General features: G+C 41.4%; 1 protein-coding gene across 1 annotated transcript in view; it reads left to right on the forward strand.

The window, feature by feature from the left end:
* The window catches only part of ELP4 (elongator acetyltransferase complex subunit 4), a gene marked incomplete at its 5' end in the record, with an annotated part of 291,599 nt that overhangs the window by 47,391 nt on the left and 230,922 nt on the right, over positions 1-13,286 (forward strand). The window contains one exon of the mRNA XM_019519960.1: positions 896-1,017. Within this exon, the coding sequence (XP_019375505.1) occupies positions 896-1,017 (122 nt within the window). The remainder of the gene's footprint in view (positions 1-895; positions 1,018-13,286) is intronic.

Genomic DNA, 13,286 nt, shown 5'->3' on the forward strand with positions numbered 1-13,286 from the left:
ACAGGGGGTAAGCTGCATGAGCTTCTCACACCACCTGTCTCCCCGCTGCCAGCCCCCCTGCAATGGTGGGAGGGCTGAATTAAAGACAGCTCCCCAGTAATTAGGTTCTATACATGAAAATTAGAACAATTTTTTACATGTTTCATGTATAGAATCTAATTATTGGGGGGTCATATTAAATTCAAGGTCATCTGAGATTTGAGTGAATGCGGTAATAGAAATAGAGATTTGCAAGTGTATAAAAAAAGATAATTTCTATTTATACATTTACAAATGTATATACATTTATCTCTACTTATACATGCATCAATATTGTCTATTTATAAACATTAAATAGAGATTAGCTGTTACATGTAATTAAGAAAGAACGTATGCTTTTAAGATCTGATAACACTTTAGACAGCAGAGGCAGCTTGTGCTCAAGCATGAGAGATTCATATATTAGTCATCTTTTTCCCATTGACCCAAAGGTTGAACCGTCAGGTGAGGGAACAGTAAAGAAATTCTATGAGCTGCTACTATGGCAACAAAAGTTGGTTGATATTTGGAGGATTAGTGGGAAGTTGTACGTGAAGAGGGCATGATTCCTCCCAGCTGACGGAGGAAGCTGCTAGGATATTGTCCCTAAACTGTGTCAGGGTGCTCATGGATGCCAGGGCTCTTTATCTTTTCCAGCTTGAGAAATCAGTGTGTTATGGAACCATACATTTAAAACTTTGGTTCCAAGTAGTTTGGCTCCTACTGCAACGCTCACCACCAGATCAGAGTGGCAGACCAAAAGAGAAATCCAAAAGACTTCTGTAAATGTTTAAGAAAATATGGGTGAAGGAGAGTGCTTAGCACAAGCAAACACACTTATATTTTATTTCTAACCAAAATTCCTTTATTTCCACAGAGGAAGATAAATATGGTATTTACTCCAACTTGTTATTCAAGTATTTTCTCGCAGAGGGAATTGTATCTGGACATCATTTGTTTGTTGCTTCTGCTAAAGAGGATCCTGCTGATATCTTGAAGGTAAAAAAAAAAAGGTGATAAATAAGATTAAAGTTTATCCAAAATGTCTATTCTGACAAGATTTTTTTACCTCAGTGAATTGAATAAGGCACTAAATATTTATACTGCAATAACAAATCAATAAGTAAAATCAAGAAAATACATTGCTTACAGTTTTTTCTGTTTGAAAAATATGTGGTAAAATAGTTCAACAGTTTCTCTCAAAATTACTTCAGCAGTTTCCTGTATTCATCTGTAGAAAAAAGAATTAAATTAAACATTTTAAACATGAAAATATACATAAACGAATATTTCTGTTTTGCATGAGTGGTGATCTCAAGATCTGGTCCAAAGTGCACTGTCATCAGGGAAAAGATTGCTGTGTACTTCAGTGGGCTTCGAATTGGGCTTTTGGACTGTGATCTGGGAAACATTCATGCATGCAGCTAATCTCATCAAACTCAGTCAGACTGTTCTCATACATAAAGTTACTGATGCTGAATTATTTACAGATAAGGCCTTTCCTCCATTTATTGGGGTATGTTTCAATATATTTATTTTCAATTAGATAGTTATAACTTGCACATTTTAATGGAAAATATCTATTAATCAAAAATGTTGAGCTGCAAAAAATACTAAAATGAATGGATAAATAAATACATTTCCATATTTCTTTACAGCCTTTAAGGACTGTGTATTCTAACATTCAGAGTATTTTCTGATTTACTGACTTAGATGCCTAGAAGTCATGTGGAGGTCTGGCCACTTAAAATCTTGAGGGATTCTACTTCTCTGGACTAAACTACTACTTTTCTTTTTTCTTTACTCAAGCATAAATTCTAGTGTCATTAAGTCCATTAAGTATTATCTTGAGCACTTAGGAAAAAATGGATTCTCAGTGACATGATATAACTGCTGTTATGAAAATCCAGTGGTCTTGGTTTGTAACCCAAGAAAGAGGTATTCATTTGTGGATGAATTTTTTATTTGCTTTTGTGTTTATAAAACAATGATATTTTTGTCTAATTTTGAAGATTAATTTATATAACAAAGTCTATAATTTTAAAGTGTATTTCATGCAGGCTGTTCAGAACAGTACATTATGTGGACTTTGTGGTTAATTCTTTCACTAAGGTTAAATTGTCCAGTAATTACTCGTTGCATTGCATCTTACAATGGAGTAACTACTGTAAATATTCATTACACTTATTTTTTCTATTATGTTTGTTGTGCCCATTTTACTGCATTTTTTTTTTAAGTCAGTCACAGAATATGCCAGTTTTGGCTTTTAGTATTCTTTTATCTTTTGTTAATTATAGAAGTGTTTTGGGGGGGAAAAATCCTTCCTCTTCCCAATGAAAAACTACAGATGTTTATACTCTGGATATTTTAATTTCCGGAAGTGTTTGCTTACTGTAGGTAATGATAAAACATGGCAAAAGGTTTCTGTCAACTTGAAACATTTTTCTAAAATGGTGTTACTTCTTTAAGAGAGAATACCTGGGATTACAACTAAGAAAGGTTGGCAAAATGCAGTTTGTTTCAGTCCATTTTGGGTATTTGACATGAAGTTGTGTATACTGGTTCACTCCCTTGTTGAAAGGACAAAGCACAATAAGGGCACAAACCCACTTTGTTTACTCTAGTTACCTTCCTTGAGCAGCTTGAGTGACTACTTTGTAGACACTGATCTTCAAACATCCTGGGAGCTTATACTTGTGACTGAAGCCTCGGTTGCTTGCCATTTTGCATGTTGAACCCCTAATGAAGGCCAGCATGTGTGACTTTAAAATACTAGTATTGATCTTAATGGGGTTAGTCTTGGTATGGTACTGTAATCCAGTCATTGACTGGGAAAGAGAGTCTGGAGCACCTGTTCAGCTGCCCCATTCAAATCTTCCCTGTTCTGCAGTCTCTGAAGTCTGACTCTAAAATTGCACCTGACCTTAAAGTAACTGAGGATTTTGGTTAAATGGGGCGGGGGATGACCATGTAGATTGTGCATCTTTACAGTGGAAAGATGTACTGATTTTTACCAGCAACCATGAGTTATAAATCAACCCATTTTCTATTGAACAAAATTCAGGCAGTGGGTTTGGTATACTAAACTATGACTAATAGTTCAGTTCACTATTTCTGTATCTTAAAAACCTGTCATTAGGCAACTTAGTGACCATAGCAAGGACATTGAGAATTCTTAGACACACAGTGCATTGTGGAAATGCTATAGTTCCCTTTGCTTTAATTTTATTGTATAGTTGGAAGTTTCTTGAACCTATAACCAAGATAAATATTGCTGGTAGTAGAGAGGGTAAAAGACAATCTTATAGACCATAATTATCTTAAAATTATGTATAACTAAAGACAAGTAGAGGATAAAAAGCCCCCATCAGCTGCCTAAGATATATGATATTACCACCTGGCAATTTATCCATCATTCTTTGAAAACATATTCATGCCTATTGTAGTCAAAGCTTCTTCAGGAAGTCAGCATTAAGATGCGACACAAAAAATTACACCCTTCTTGAAAAATCTATAGAACTATATACATTATGGTTTTTTAAAAGATATTTTAAACAGTTCGGAGCATTTTCTACAGTCAGTACATTTCTCTGAAAAAACAAACAAACAAAAAAACCTCTACTGTAACTGTACACAGCTTGAGAAGTTAATGAAAGAAGTTATGGTATTTTTCACTTCCATTGTGAAAAAATCTTGAAATTAAACTAAATCTTTGATATCGATTACCATCTTTTCACATGTTAGTATTGTTGTTTTGCTCCATTTTCAAAGCTAAAAATCAGGCTTAAATTTGAACAAAAAAAAGTCATACATCCTGGTAGGAAGAAAAGCAAAACAAAACTGATAAAATGATTTATACAGGTTTTATGTCCTCATTCATTTAATTTCACTGTGACTGACACATTTAAAAATATAAACTAAATTTAACTCTAGCCTTTGTGAACTGAGCGTGTGTATGGGTGGATATAGGATTTTGAAAAGAGGTCACAAAGGGGTGCAAATGATGAGAAATGTCCTCCCATATACATAACACACATTTTTCTCCAGTTAAAAAGAACTTAGATGCTTTACTAATACGCTAAGGGCTTAGAGCTATATTAGTCCATTTAAAATTGAAGCAAAACCAAATGTAACTTTATTGCAATGTGCATTAATTTGCTATTATGTATAAAAACTTAACAAACTAGACAAAAAAAATTAAAATGCTGTTTCATTAGTCCTGCAGTCATTAGAGTTAAATTTACATCTCTTTTTCAGATTCATAAAACAAAATCTGGTCACCCTGAACATCTTGACAGTAGGGATGTAAATGATTAAATGGTTAAATGTCAATTATATTGATACCATTTACAGCTTATTGTTTTTGTTTAGTAGCATTCAGCAGGAAGTACCCCGGCCATGGCCCTTGCCCCTTATGTTTTCCCCCTGCACCTGGCACTGCACAGGCCTCAGGCTGCCAGCAGAGAGCTGCAGGCAGGGGCAGTGGGCACAGCTGAGCCACTAAGGGCCTCTGCCCAGCAGCGGAGCTATGGCTTCCTCTTGCTGTTGTGGGCAGGATCTGGAACTGGGGCTGCAGACAGAGCTGGGTCTGTGGGCCTCTCCTGTGCCCGTATCCTGCTGCCATGGGGAGAGAGGGAGGGAGGTGCTGGACCACCCCCTCCCATAAGGATCAGGCAGGAACTTCCCATTGCAGCAGCAAGACTTCTGGCCCCACAGTGGGTCTGGTAGGGCCCAGGCAGGGCAGTGGACTCCCTGCACCTGCTGCCGAGCTTGTTCCACTGTGGCCCAGACCTGAAAGGCTGCCCCGCACTGCTGGGCCAGGCCTTCCCAGCTTGCCCTGGGGAAAGGGGAGTCCAGTCCAAGCAGGGTGGGCTCTACTGGGTGCAATGCATCCTTCCCCCTCCCACCTATGGCACTGGATGGGGCTGCCTGAGGCAGGGCTGAGCACGTGGCTAGCTCGGGCAGAGGAGTTGTTGCAGTAGCTGAAGCAGGTGGTGCTGGGTCTGAGGGGTCACTGCTGGCCCCTTATATGGTGAGCCTGGCCCTAGGGCATTCTTGAGGGACAGCAGCACCGCAGCTCCAGCCTGAAAGGCTGCTGCTGTAGCCCTAACACTGGGATTCTTGCTGTGCCTTTGTCCCTCAGGAACACCCTGAAGGCAGACTTGCTGTGCAAGGGGCCAGCAGCAACCCCTCAGTCCTGGTGCCTCCTGCTCCAGCTGCCATGGTGCCTCTTCCTCTGGCTGAGCCAGCTGCATGCTCAGCTCTGCCTTAGAGCTGTCCCAGGCCCTGTGCAGCCCCAGTGCCACAGGTGGGAGGGGGAAGGACACAGCACGCCTGGCAGAGGCCACCCCACTGGGACTGGACCCCCCTTCCTCTGGGGCAAGCTGGGGAGGGTCTGGCCTGGCAACACAGAAGAGCCTTTCATGTTGAGGCCACAACAGCACAAGCAGTGGGAGGTGCAGGGAGCCTGTTGCCCTGCTGCTGCAGGGAGAGCAGACAGACCCACTGCAGGGCTGGGAGTCTCACTGCTATGGTGGGAGGGGGGGCCAGTTTGACCCCAGTAATCTTTCCTGCCATGTCAGGGGGTCAGACTAGATGATCTACTCAGGTCCCTTCCAACCCTAGAAACTATGAAACTATGACTGCTCTGGGTGGTCTCCCTCCCTTTCTCTATGGCAGTGGGATCTGAGTACAGGAGAGGTCCATGGGGGCAAGGGGAAGCTGCAGTTCCATAGCTGGGTAGTGCCCCTAGTGGCTTGGCCCCACCTACAGTTCCCCACCAGCAGGTGGCGCCAAGCCACTAGGGGGCCCGGGCCCACACAGCACCGTGTGTGGTGAAGACATAGGAGGCCTGGGCCATTCCTGCCGGAGGTCACTAGACTAGGCATGTGCTATCAGTAACTGTTTAACTGATATAATTAGAGGAGGTTCAACAGATATTTTAAGCGATATTTGCATCCCTACTTGGCAGTGCATCCAGTTTTTCACTAAATGATACTTCTACACCTGAGTTAACATTTTTAGGTAAGGTTAAAAACAGTCTGCAGTGCTATCAAATAAGAGCTACGATACCAGGAGAAGCTAACAGACAGTAGAATTGTCAAAGGATAGTTTGATTAGCGGAACATGAAGACCACTGAAAAAGAAGACAGGGTTATTAACACCGGAAGTGTTCAGGCAGAATCAGGTAGATTATAGTGAGGCATTATAATCTATAAGTCACACTACTGCCTGAATAGAAAAGTTGCTGATGCTGCCAGGCAGTTGGTTTTAAACTTTGGGTGGGCTAAGAATCCAAGGGTGGGGGGGTGCAACTGCACTACTACACCATCCTAAGTCTGTGTGTGTGTGTTCAAAAAAGGGCAGTAGGGATTCCAGTCTTCAGAACTAAGCCACTGTTCAAAATGAGCAAGACATCTCATCAACTGGACCCAAGGTAGAGGTTTTACACTCAAGCCAGAAAGAGCAGCTTTAGAAGCTGTCTCCACAAGTACTACAGCAGCAAGGTGGGTAAGGGCTGCCTTTGCCAACAACAGTCATCAGTCCCACTTCTATGTATGAGAATCCCTTTTTTTTTTTTTTTCCTCCTACCCTTCCTATAGGAAGAAGGAATAAAATTGGAGGTTTGTGTCTCCATGTCTGTAAATGCACAGTTCAGAGTTCCACTGGCATTTTACTGTCCTATCAACTGCAAATTTATATGTGATTTGCTGTCTACTCATATCTTGCTTTTCTTCAGTATTTGCTCAAAGTTTTGAATTAAAGGGCAATAAAAACATCTTGCTAGTGAATAGTAGATAATTAGATTATGCAAAACTCTGTATGAAAGTGATAGAAACTCTTCATATGAGCTATTTGAAATTAAGCTGAAAAAAGCACATAGGCCAGTGCTTTTAAAAGTATTTAGTCATGTTAAGCTCCTCAGTTCTACTGTGCCCAACTTAAGGCCTATCTGAGATACCTGACTGTGACAGGAGGCCAACCTGAGGCCAACCTCTGCATCAGCCTACCCCCCTGTCTTGGGCTGTCTACACTCCTATTTCTCCTGCTATGCCTTGTTAGTAAAAAATTAAGTTGTTCATTAGGTGGGAGGCTGCCCTTCACATGCCCAGCTGTACCAGGAGGTGTATACACACTCTGACCTTCCCTACACGTGTTCCATGCCCTGCAAGTGTTACTACTGTTGTCAACTCTATTCACTCCTGGCATTGAGCCCTCTGGCTCCTGTCTCTCTGCAACATGCAGGCAGTGAGTTCTCTAGTGACTGCCTTTCTGTGCCTTTCTCTCGGATGCCTGACTCTGTGCCTCTCTCTCGCGCACCTGGTTCTGCGCCCCTCATGCTGCACCCCTATGGCAGTATAGATGCTGGATGCTGCGCCCCTCTGGCTGCACCCCTCTGGCACTATGGGCTTACCCCGACCTGGATCCTGCACTTCTTGGTGCTATGGGCTGTAGCTGTGCCCTCCTGGCATGCTGGGGTATACCAAATTATGCCCTCTCTCTCCAGGCACTAATGGGGGCTCCAAACCTCCCATTTAGCCTTATCCTGATCCTCCACAGTAAACCTAAACATAAACGCAAGCCCTTAGGCTATAACTTAAATGCTGACAATAACAACAGTGCTATGCCCCTTTAAAGGCACAAACTTCCACTCAGAGTAACATGCCTCTGTCTAGGTACCTGGAAGACCCCCTGTAGACATGTAGCACCTAGATGGCAGAGCAGGCAGTGCTGGGAGAGCTAGGCAGGCAGCACCAGGTCTCAAGGAGCTTCGGCAGGCAGGAGCTTCTTCCTCATAAGTTGCCAGAGAGAGACTATGCTTCTGCTAGCTACAGCCTGGGCTTGTATATCCCAGAACCCCCCCCTCCTGCCGGTCAGATGACATCAGCAGGTGTAGCCGATTACTTCCTTAGGCTGTTACCCTGGCAGCCTGCAGCTGGGGAGCTCTGCTTAGCCTGTCCAGCTCCCTGGCCAGGCTTCTTCAGCTTTAAGTACCAGGTACATCTTAGTGCCCTGCTACACTTACCTTTTAAAGAGTGAAATCATTACTTTCTGAAAATGGATCCCTTTAAGTGGTTTCAAGAAATAGTCTCTTTGGCTGTTTGCAGACGTTTAAAAAAGCAAAACAAAAAAGACCAAACATGCTTTACTGAAAGAAACAGTGTGTTACTTTGACCAGGGTCCATGGCATCTGTATAGATCTAGGCGCTTCAGCAGGGCTTTTTGGCACTTTTAGCTAAAGCTGATTCAATCAGCTACTTGATAAAAGCACCAAAAAAGCCCCACTGAAGTGTCCAATCTATACAGGTCCAACTAATACACTGCCTTTTTTGGGCATGGGCCAGGCTTGGCGCCAAGTTTAAAATAAAGCGCCACTTTTTTTTTAAATATCTTCTAACAGCCTTTAACCTTGGAATGATACAAAAAGAGATGAGAAAAGTGCAGAGAGAGACTGAAATTGCCCATTCCAGTATCTCTTCGGTAATTACGGAATTTCTATTAATTCTTGGATTCCAATAGGCAATTTTCCATTACACTGGATATGATAAAAAATGGGTTTAAATTTGGTTAATTTATTCAAAAGCGAACATTACCTTTATAAGTAAAATAATGTTCTTTTGGATCATGTAGCATACAGTAACTTTTTTAAAGGATCCTTTTTTAGGAAATGTTATAACTTAATGATTACTGTGGAGGATTTTAGCTATTTTGAAACAATTAGAAAGCAACATAAGGACAGTTCAGTGCATAAAATTACATCAGCAATCATATATGAGATTTGTTAGACATAAGATAAGAGAAAGCAGAACACTCCCATCTGATATAATTAGTGTTCAAAGCACTGAAGAGCAAGTACTCCAAAATAATAGGAAACTCCAAAGATGATATAAAGCAATTGTAGTTGGCTCTGTGCAATCTATTCCTGCCCCTGCTTATTCCAGTAATACCTTTTATTTCTTTCCCCCACTTTAGAGTAAACCGTTGGAAGCCATTTAGCCAACAGAATCAAAACAGGCCTGTGTCTGCACCAAGTTATTTTTGGATGCAAACTCATTCTAGGTGACTCCAGGGATCCAAGAACTAAAAAAGGGCTTGAAGCCATCTTTCCTACCACACTTATAGTGCCAAAGTTTAGTTCCAGGAACGGGCAGAAATCTCAAGGGTATTTGTTTACATAGTCATATTGTCTGGTCTCTTCCAAGATTGTTAACTGTATCTTCTCACATCTCTTATATCTCTGGTTGGAGGTGAAACTATGAGCACTTACAAAGCCTGTCTAAATTGCCTTTGCATTTTTTTAAAAAAGCTGAGTAAGTAATCAGTTTATTCAAGCAGAGAGACAGATACTCAAAATGTAGTGGACAAAAATCAGAAGATACTATTGGGATGTGCTACTGACTGATCGAATACAAATGTTTTCTGTGTCTGACTGATGCATTACGATATTTGATACTGAGACAGATGACTGTTGTCCTGGGCAATTGGATATTCTAATGACAGATCTTCTAAAAGTCCAGGGCTCATGGGCAGAAGAGCCATACCTAAAGGAATTCCTGCAGTTATTAGACCAGGAAGCGTGAGATGGCAACCCAGAGGTACAGTGCTTCTTTCCAGTAAAGATCCCATGTCCCTGTGGGATTACACAGAGAGCAAAATGATGGATCCACAATCAGTGCCGGTGAATAGGGACTCTAATTTGGGGTGTATAATCAATTTTTGTGTGTGTGTGGTAAAATGAGGGGGTGTTTGAGGATGTCTTAAACAGTGGACAAGGAGGCATGACAGGAGCTGAGGTATGCCATATCTTGATGGAGCAGCCAGGGTTCTGTATTGGAGAGATTCCCCAGATCCAGATATTCGTGGCAAATGCTGGGATGCTTCCAAGCTTTTTCAGTGTTCATATATAGCCATAAAACTTCAGAACCAGAAAGAGATGATGAGAGAAAGAAGAGTATCTCTTCCAAGAACCCTGAAAGAGACAAAAGCCCCAAGTACCAACTCTGAGACTAGTCACTGGAAGAAAATTTCTTTGGTACCACCAACAAGATTGGCCTTATCAAGAGGAAACTCATGTCACTGGGAAGTCTGAAACTCACTGAGTCTGTGAGCTATATTACCTGAGACCAACTCTGTAGACTTACTTAACGGTTCTTCTAGATCTGCAAAGTAAAGAATTTGAGTAACTCGCTTTCCAAAGATGAGAGATTGAGAGGTTCTTGTTGTGCCTGTTTATGGTGGTCATATCCCTACTGCAGATGAACATACTTTGAAACCATGTGATGAGAGAAGAGCCTAGTAAAAGTGACTAGAAAAATGGAGTCTCGTTTGGTGCAGGGAGAAGGAGGAAAAGATAAAGGAATCTCATGTCTCATTGAAAAGAATAGAGACCAAAACAAAGCAAAAAAGAAAAGAAAAGAAAAAGAAAAGGACGCAAAAAAGTTTGGCCAAGAACATAGTTTGGAACAGACAGCAACTCCCTCTTAAGATGGCTGAGCAGAACTGAGGAGCAGGATGCACCATTTGAGGAAAGACAGAGTACATGTGCTCTGTATGGATACTGGTCAGATAAAAGAGTTTCTAAGTGTGAGTGCTTGGAATGTGGAATGGACAAGTACTATCAGAGTAGTGTAGCTGTACATGTGGATGTTCTTATTTCAGAGTAAGGGTGTTAATACCAAGAGGAATCGGAGGTGGCACCAATCCCTCATGGTCAAGGATGATCACTCCACAGGTCAAGTAAAGTGTTGTAGATGAGTCTGTTGATGGCTAAGACAACCAATCCTAGAGCCAGCAGACTCTTTGGCAGACACCACAGGTGGTGGTAAAGGGAGGGTCAGACCACAAATTTCTCAGTCTTGTTTCCCTTCCTTCCATTTCTGTCATTTTTCTGCCTCTAGGGTGAGATAGTGAGAGAAAGTACATCTTACTTTGGGGAAAATTAAGAGCAGTACTTACATCATTATATTTGTATAATGATAGCACTATAATTACAATGGTAAATTTTCCTGTTGTTAGATAAGTCTATAAATATGCTTCAGTAAAAGCATTTTGTTCATAGGAAAAGTAACAAACCTAAGAAAAGTGATCTAACTTGTGTCTGGGACTTGCCAGAAGTTCTTTATGAGACATATTCTAAGTGGTTCTGGATTGTCTTTTATTGCAAGGGACCTCAGGCTTAAAGAAGAAAAAAGTGCACTGTCGATGGGTGGCATGTTTATTCTTCTTTCATATGGCTGACTTGGAACAACAACTGTAAATCTGTTTTAGTTAACCAGTCTAATGCTGTTAAGGAAAGGGACTGTATCTCTGCAATGTCATCTTCAAATTTATATAGAGGACAGAGTATTGTTCTGTGGTCCATAGTTTGATTGGGGTTGCCAAAGTCAGCAGGCATTTTTGTTTACGTGGTGGCACTGAGGTTAAATCAAAGACAACAATGAATCTTTCAAGCAAGTCTTCATTCTCATGGTTTTTCTTGATGACAGTAGTACTTGCAAAATGCATGAGTTTATCACAGTGACGTAGCTGTTACATCTCCATACTGTCTGCTTTAATGTCAACTTTCAGGAAACTTTTCACCTTTTCAGTTTCAAAATCCTTTGGTTATAGTAATTCCTCCCCACTAACTGAACCTTCAGATTCATGTCATGACTAAAAGCTGTACATCTGAGATTGCATGTCACCTAGGTACATGGGCTTTCACTGGAAACAATAGTACCACACAAAAATATGACAAAACACTGCAGAAAATGTGAATATGAAGGTCTTATATGATAACCAAGCGGTAAAACATAAGCTATTATGTTTATTATTTGTTGATATCAAATTTATCCTCAGGTATATAAAAATCCAATGATAAGGTTCCACCACTGCAAGTGAAACTTGTTCTCTTCCATGTTTTTTATGAAGTCTTCTTCCATCTTCTATTATTTGTCTTTTTTAAAGCAAAGAGAAACACTTGGCAACAATATCAGAAATGAAGTTAGTCATTGTAAACTTAATTGTCATGGTCTTCTACTAGTTGGGAAAGCTGGCATTATCAGGTCTCCCACAGCTCAGGAAATAATTTTTGGAATCTCCTTTCTTCGCTACTCTTACTCATTTCTACGTACGTGTGTTTAGTAAATGCAATAATGCAATATAGATTTAAAGTTTTATGTACAAATATATGCCAAGGTGGATCTTAAAACAAAAAAGGTATCAGTGTGGAAGAATATTTATACTGAGGGAAAGTTGTATGTTTCTGTTAAGGAACACATAAGAAATCATGCTGGGAATTCTCCAAATCAAGGCTATCCAACTTCTAATGGACTGGGGGGTGCATCGATGGAAGCCCTGCATCCTGTGGGTTGTGAGAGCATACACATGCACACATAAGCATGTGCTGCACCACACTGTACTGCACAGGTGCTGTGGGCCACAGGATCTTCCATCTCCACTTGCACTCCATCATGCTAGCCCCTGGGGTGGGAATGGGAAGAGGATCCTAAAGGATGGATAAGGAGCCCAGAAACCCTGGCTCATGCTCCAGCTGGACTGATGAGGGGGAGTGGTGGCTGGGTAAGGGAGCCCAGGGGCCACAAATTAACCCATCATGGACCATGAGTTGGACAGCCCTTCTCCAAAGCATAAAGCTCAGTGTTTGCAAGAAGGGTTTAGTCCCTAATAGTAAAAAGATGTGACGAACAAAAGACAATAAGTGTATAGCTTAACTGTCAAGGTTTCTGATGATTATTCATTGCTTATTTCAGGGACAGGCAATTTTGGGTGGAGGGCCGCTTAACAAGTTTTGGTGAGCTGTCGGGGGCCACATAGGTAGCCACACCCCTTGACAGTTGCCCTGTCCCCTTGTTGCCACATTGGGATGAGAAGTCCCGCCCCCAATCCCTGACTTTTGCCACTGGAAGTGCCTCCCCTTACTTTCCCCTGCCCCCAAGTACTCCTTTTAAGAGTGGGGGTTGCCACCTTAGAACCAGAAGAAAACCAAATCATACACTAGAAGTCAAACACCTATTATACTATATTTTAATTTTATTACAAAAAATATTTGTAATGATTTGTAATTGTGTACTGTATATAGAAGGGATTGCATAATAACTCAAAAATAAAGTGTCACTCTTTTATATTTTGTGTGTGTGTGTGTATGGTGGGGTGTGTGAGTGTGTGTGGGGTTGCGAGAAGCTGTAGCTGTTTGGGGGGACATAGGGTATGTTGGGGTATATGTATATATTGATTGGGGTTCTGGAGCCTGGGTGTGTGTGTTGGGG

This window comes from Gavialis gangeticus, unplaced genomic scaffold, assembly GCF_001723915.1.
Source record: "Gavialis gangeticus isolate Ggan-Ray unplaced genomic scaffold, GavGan_comp1, whole genome shotgun sequence".
Lineage (NCBI taxonomy): Eukaryota > Metazoa > Chordata > Crocodylia > Gavialidae > Gavialis > Gavialis gangeticus.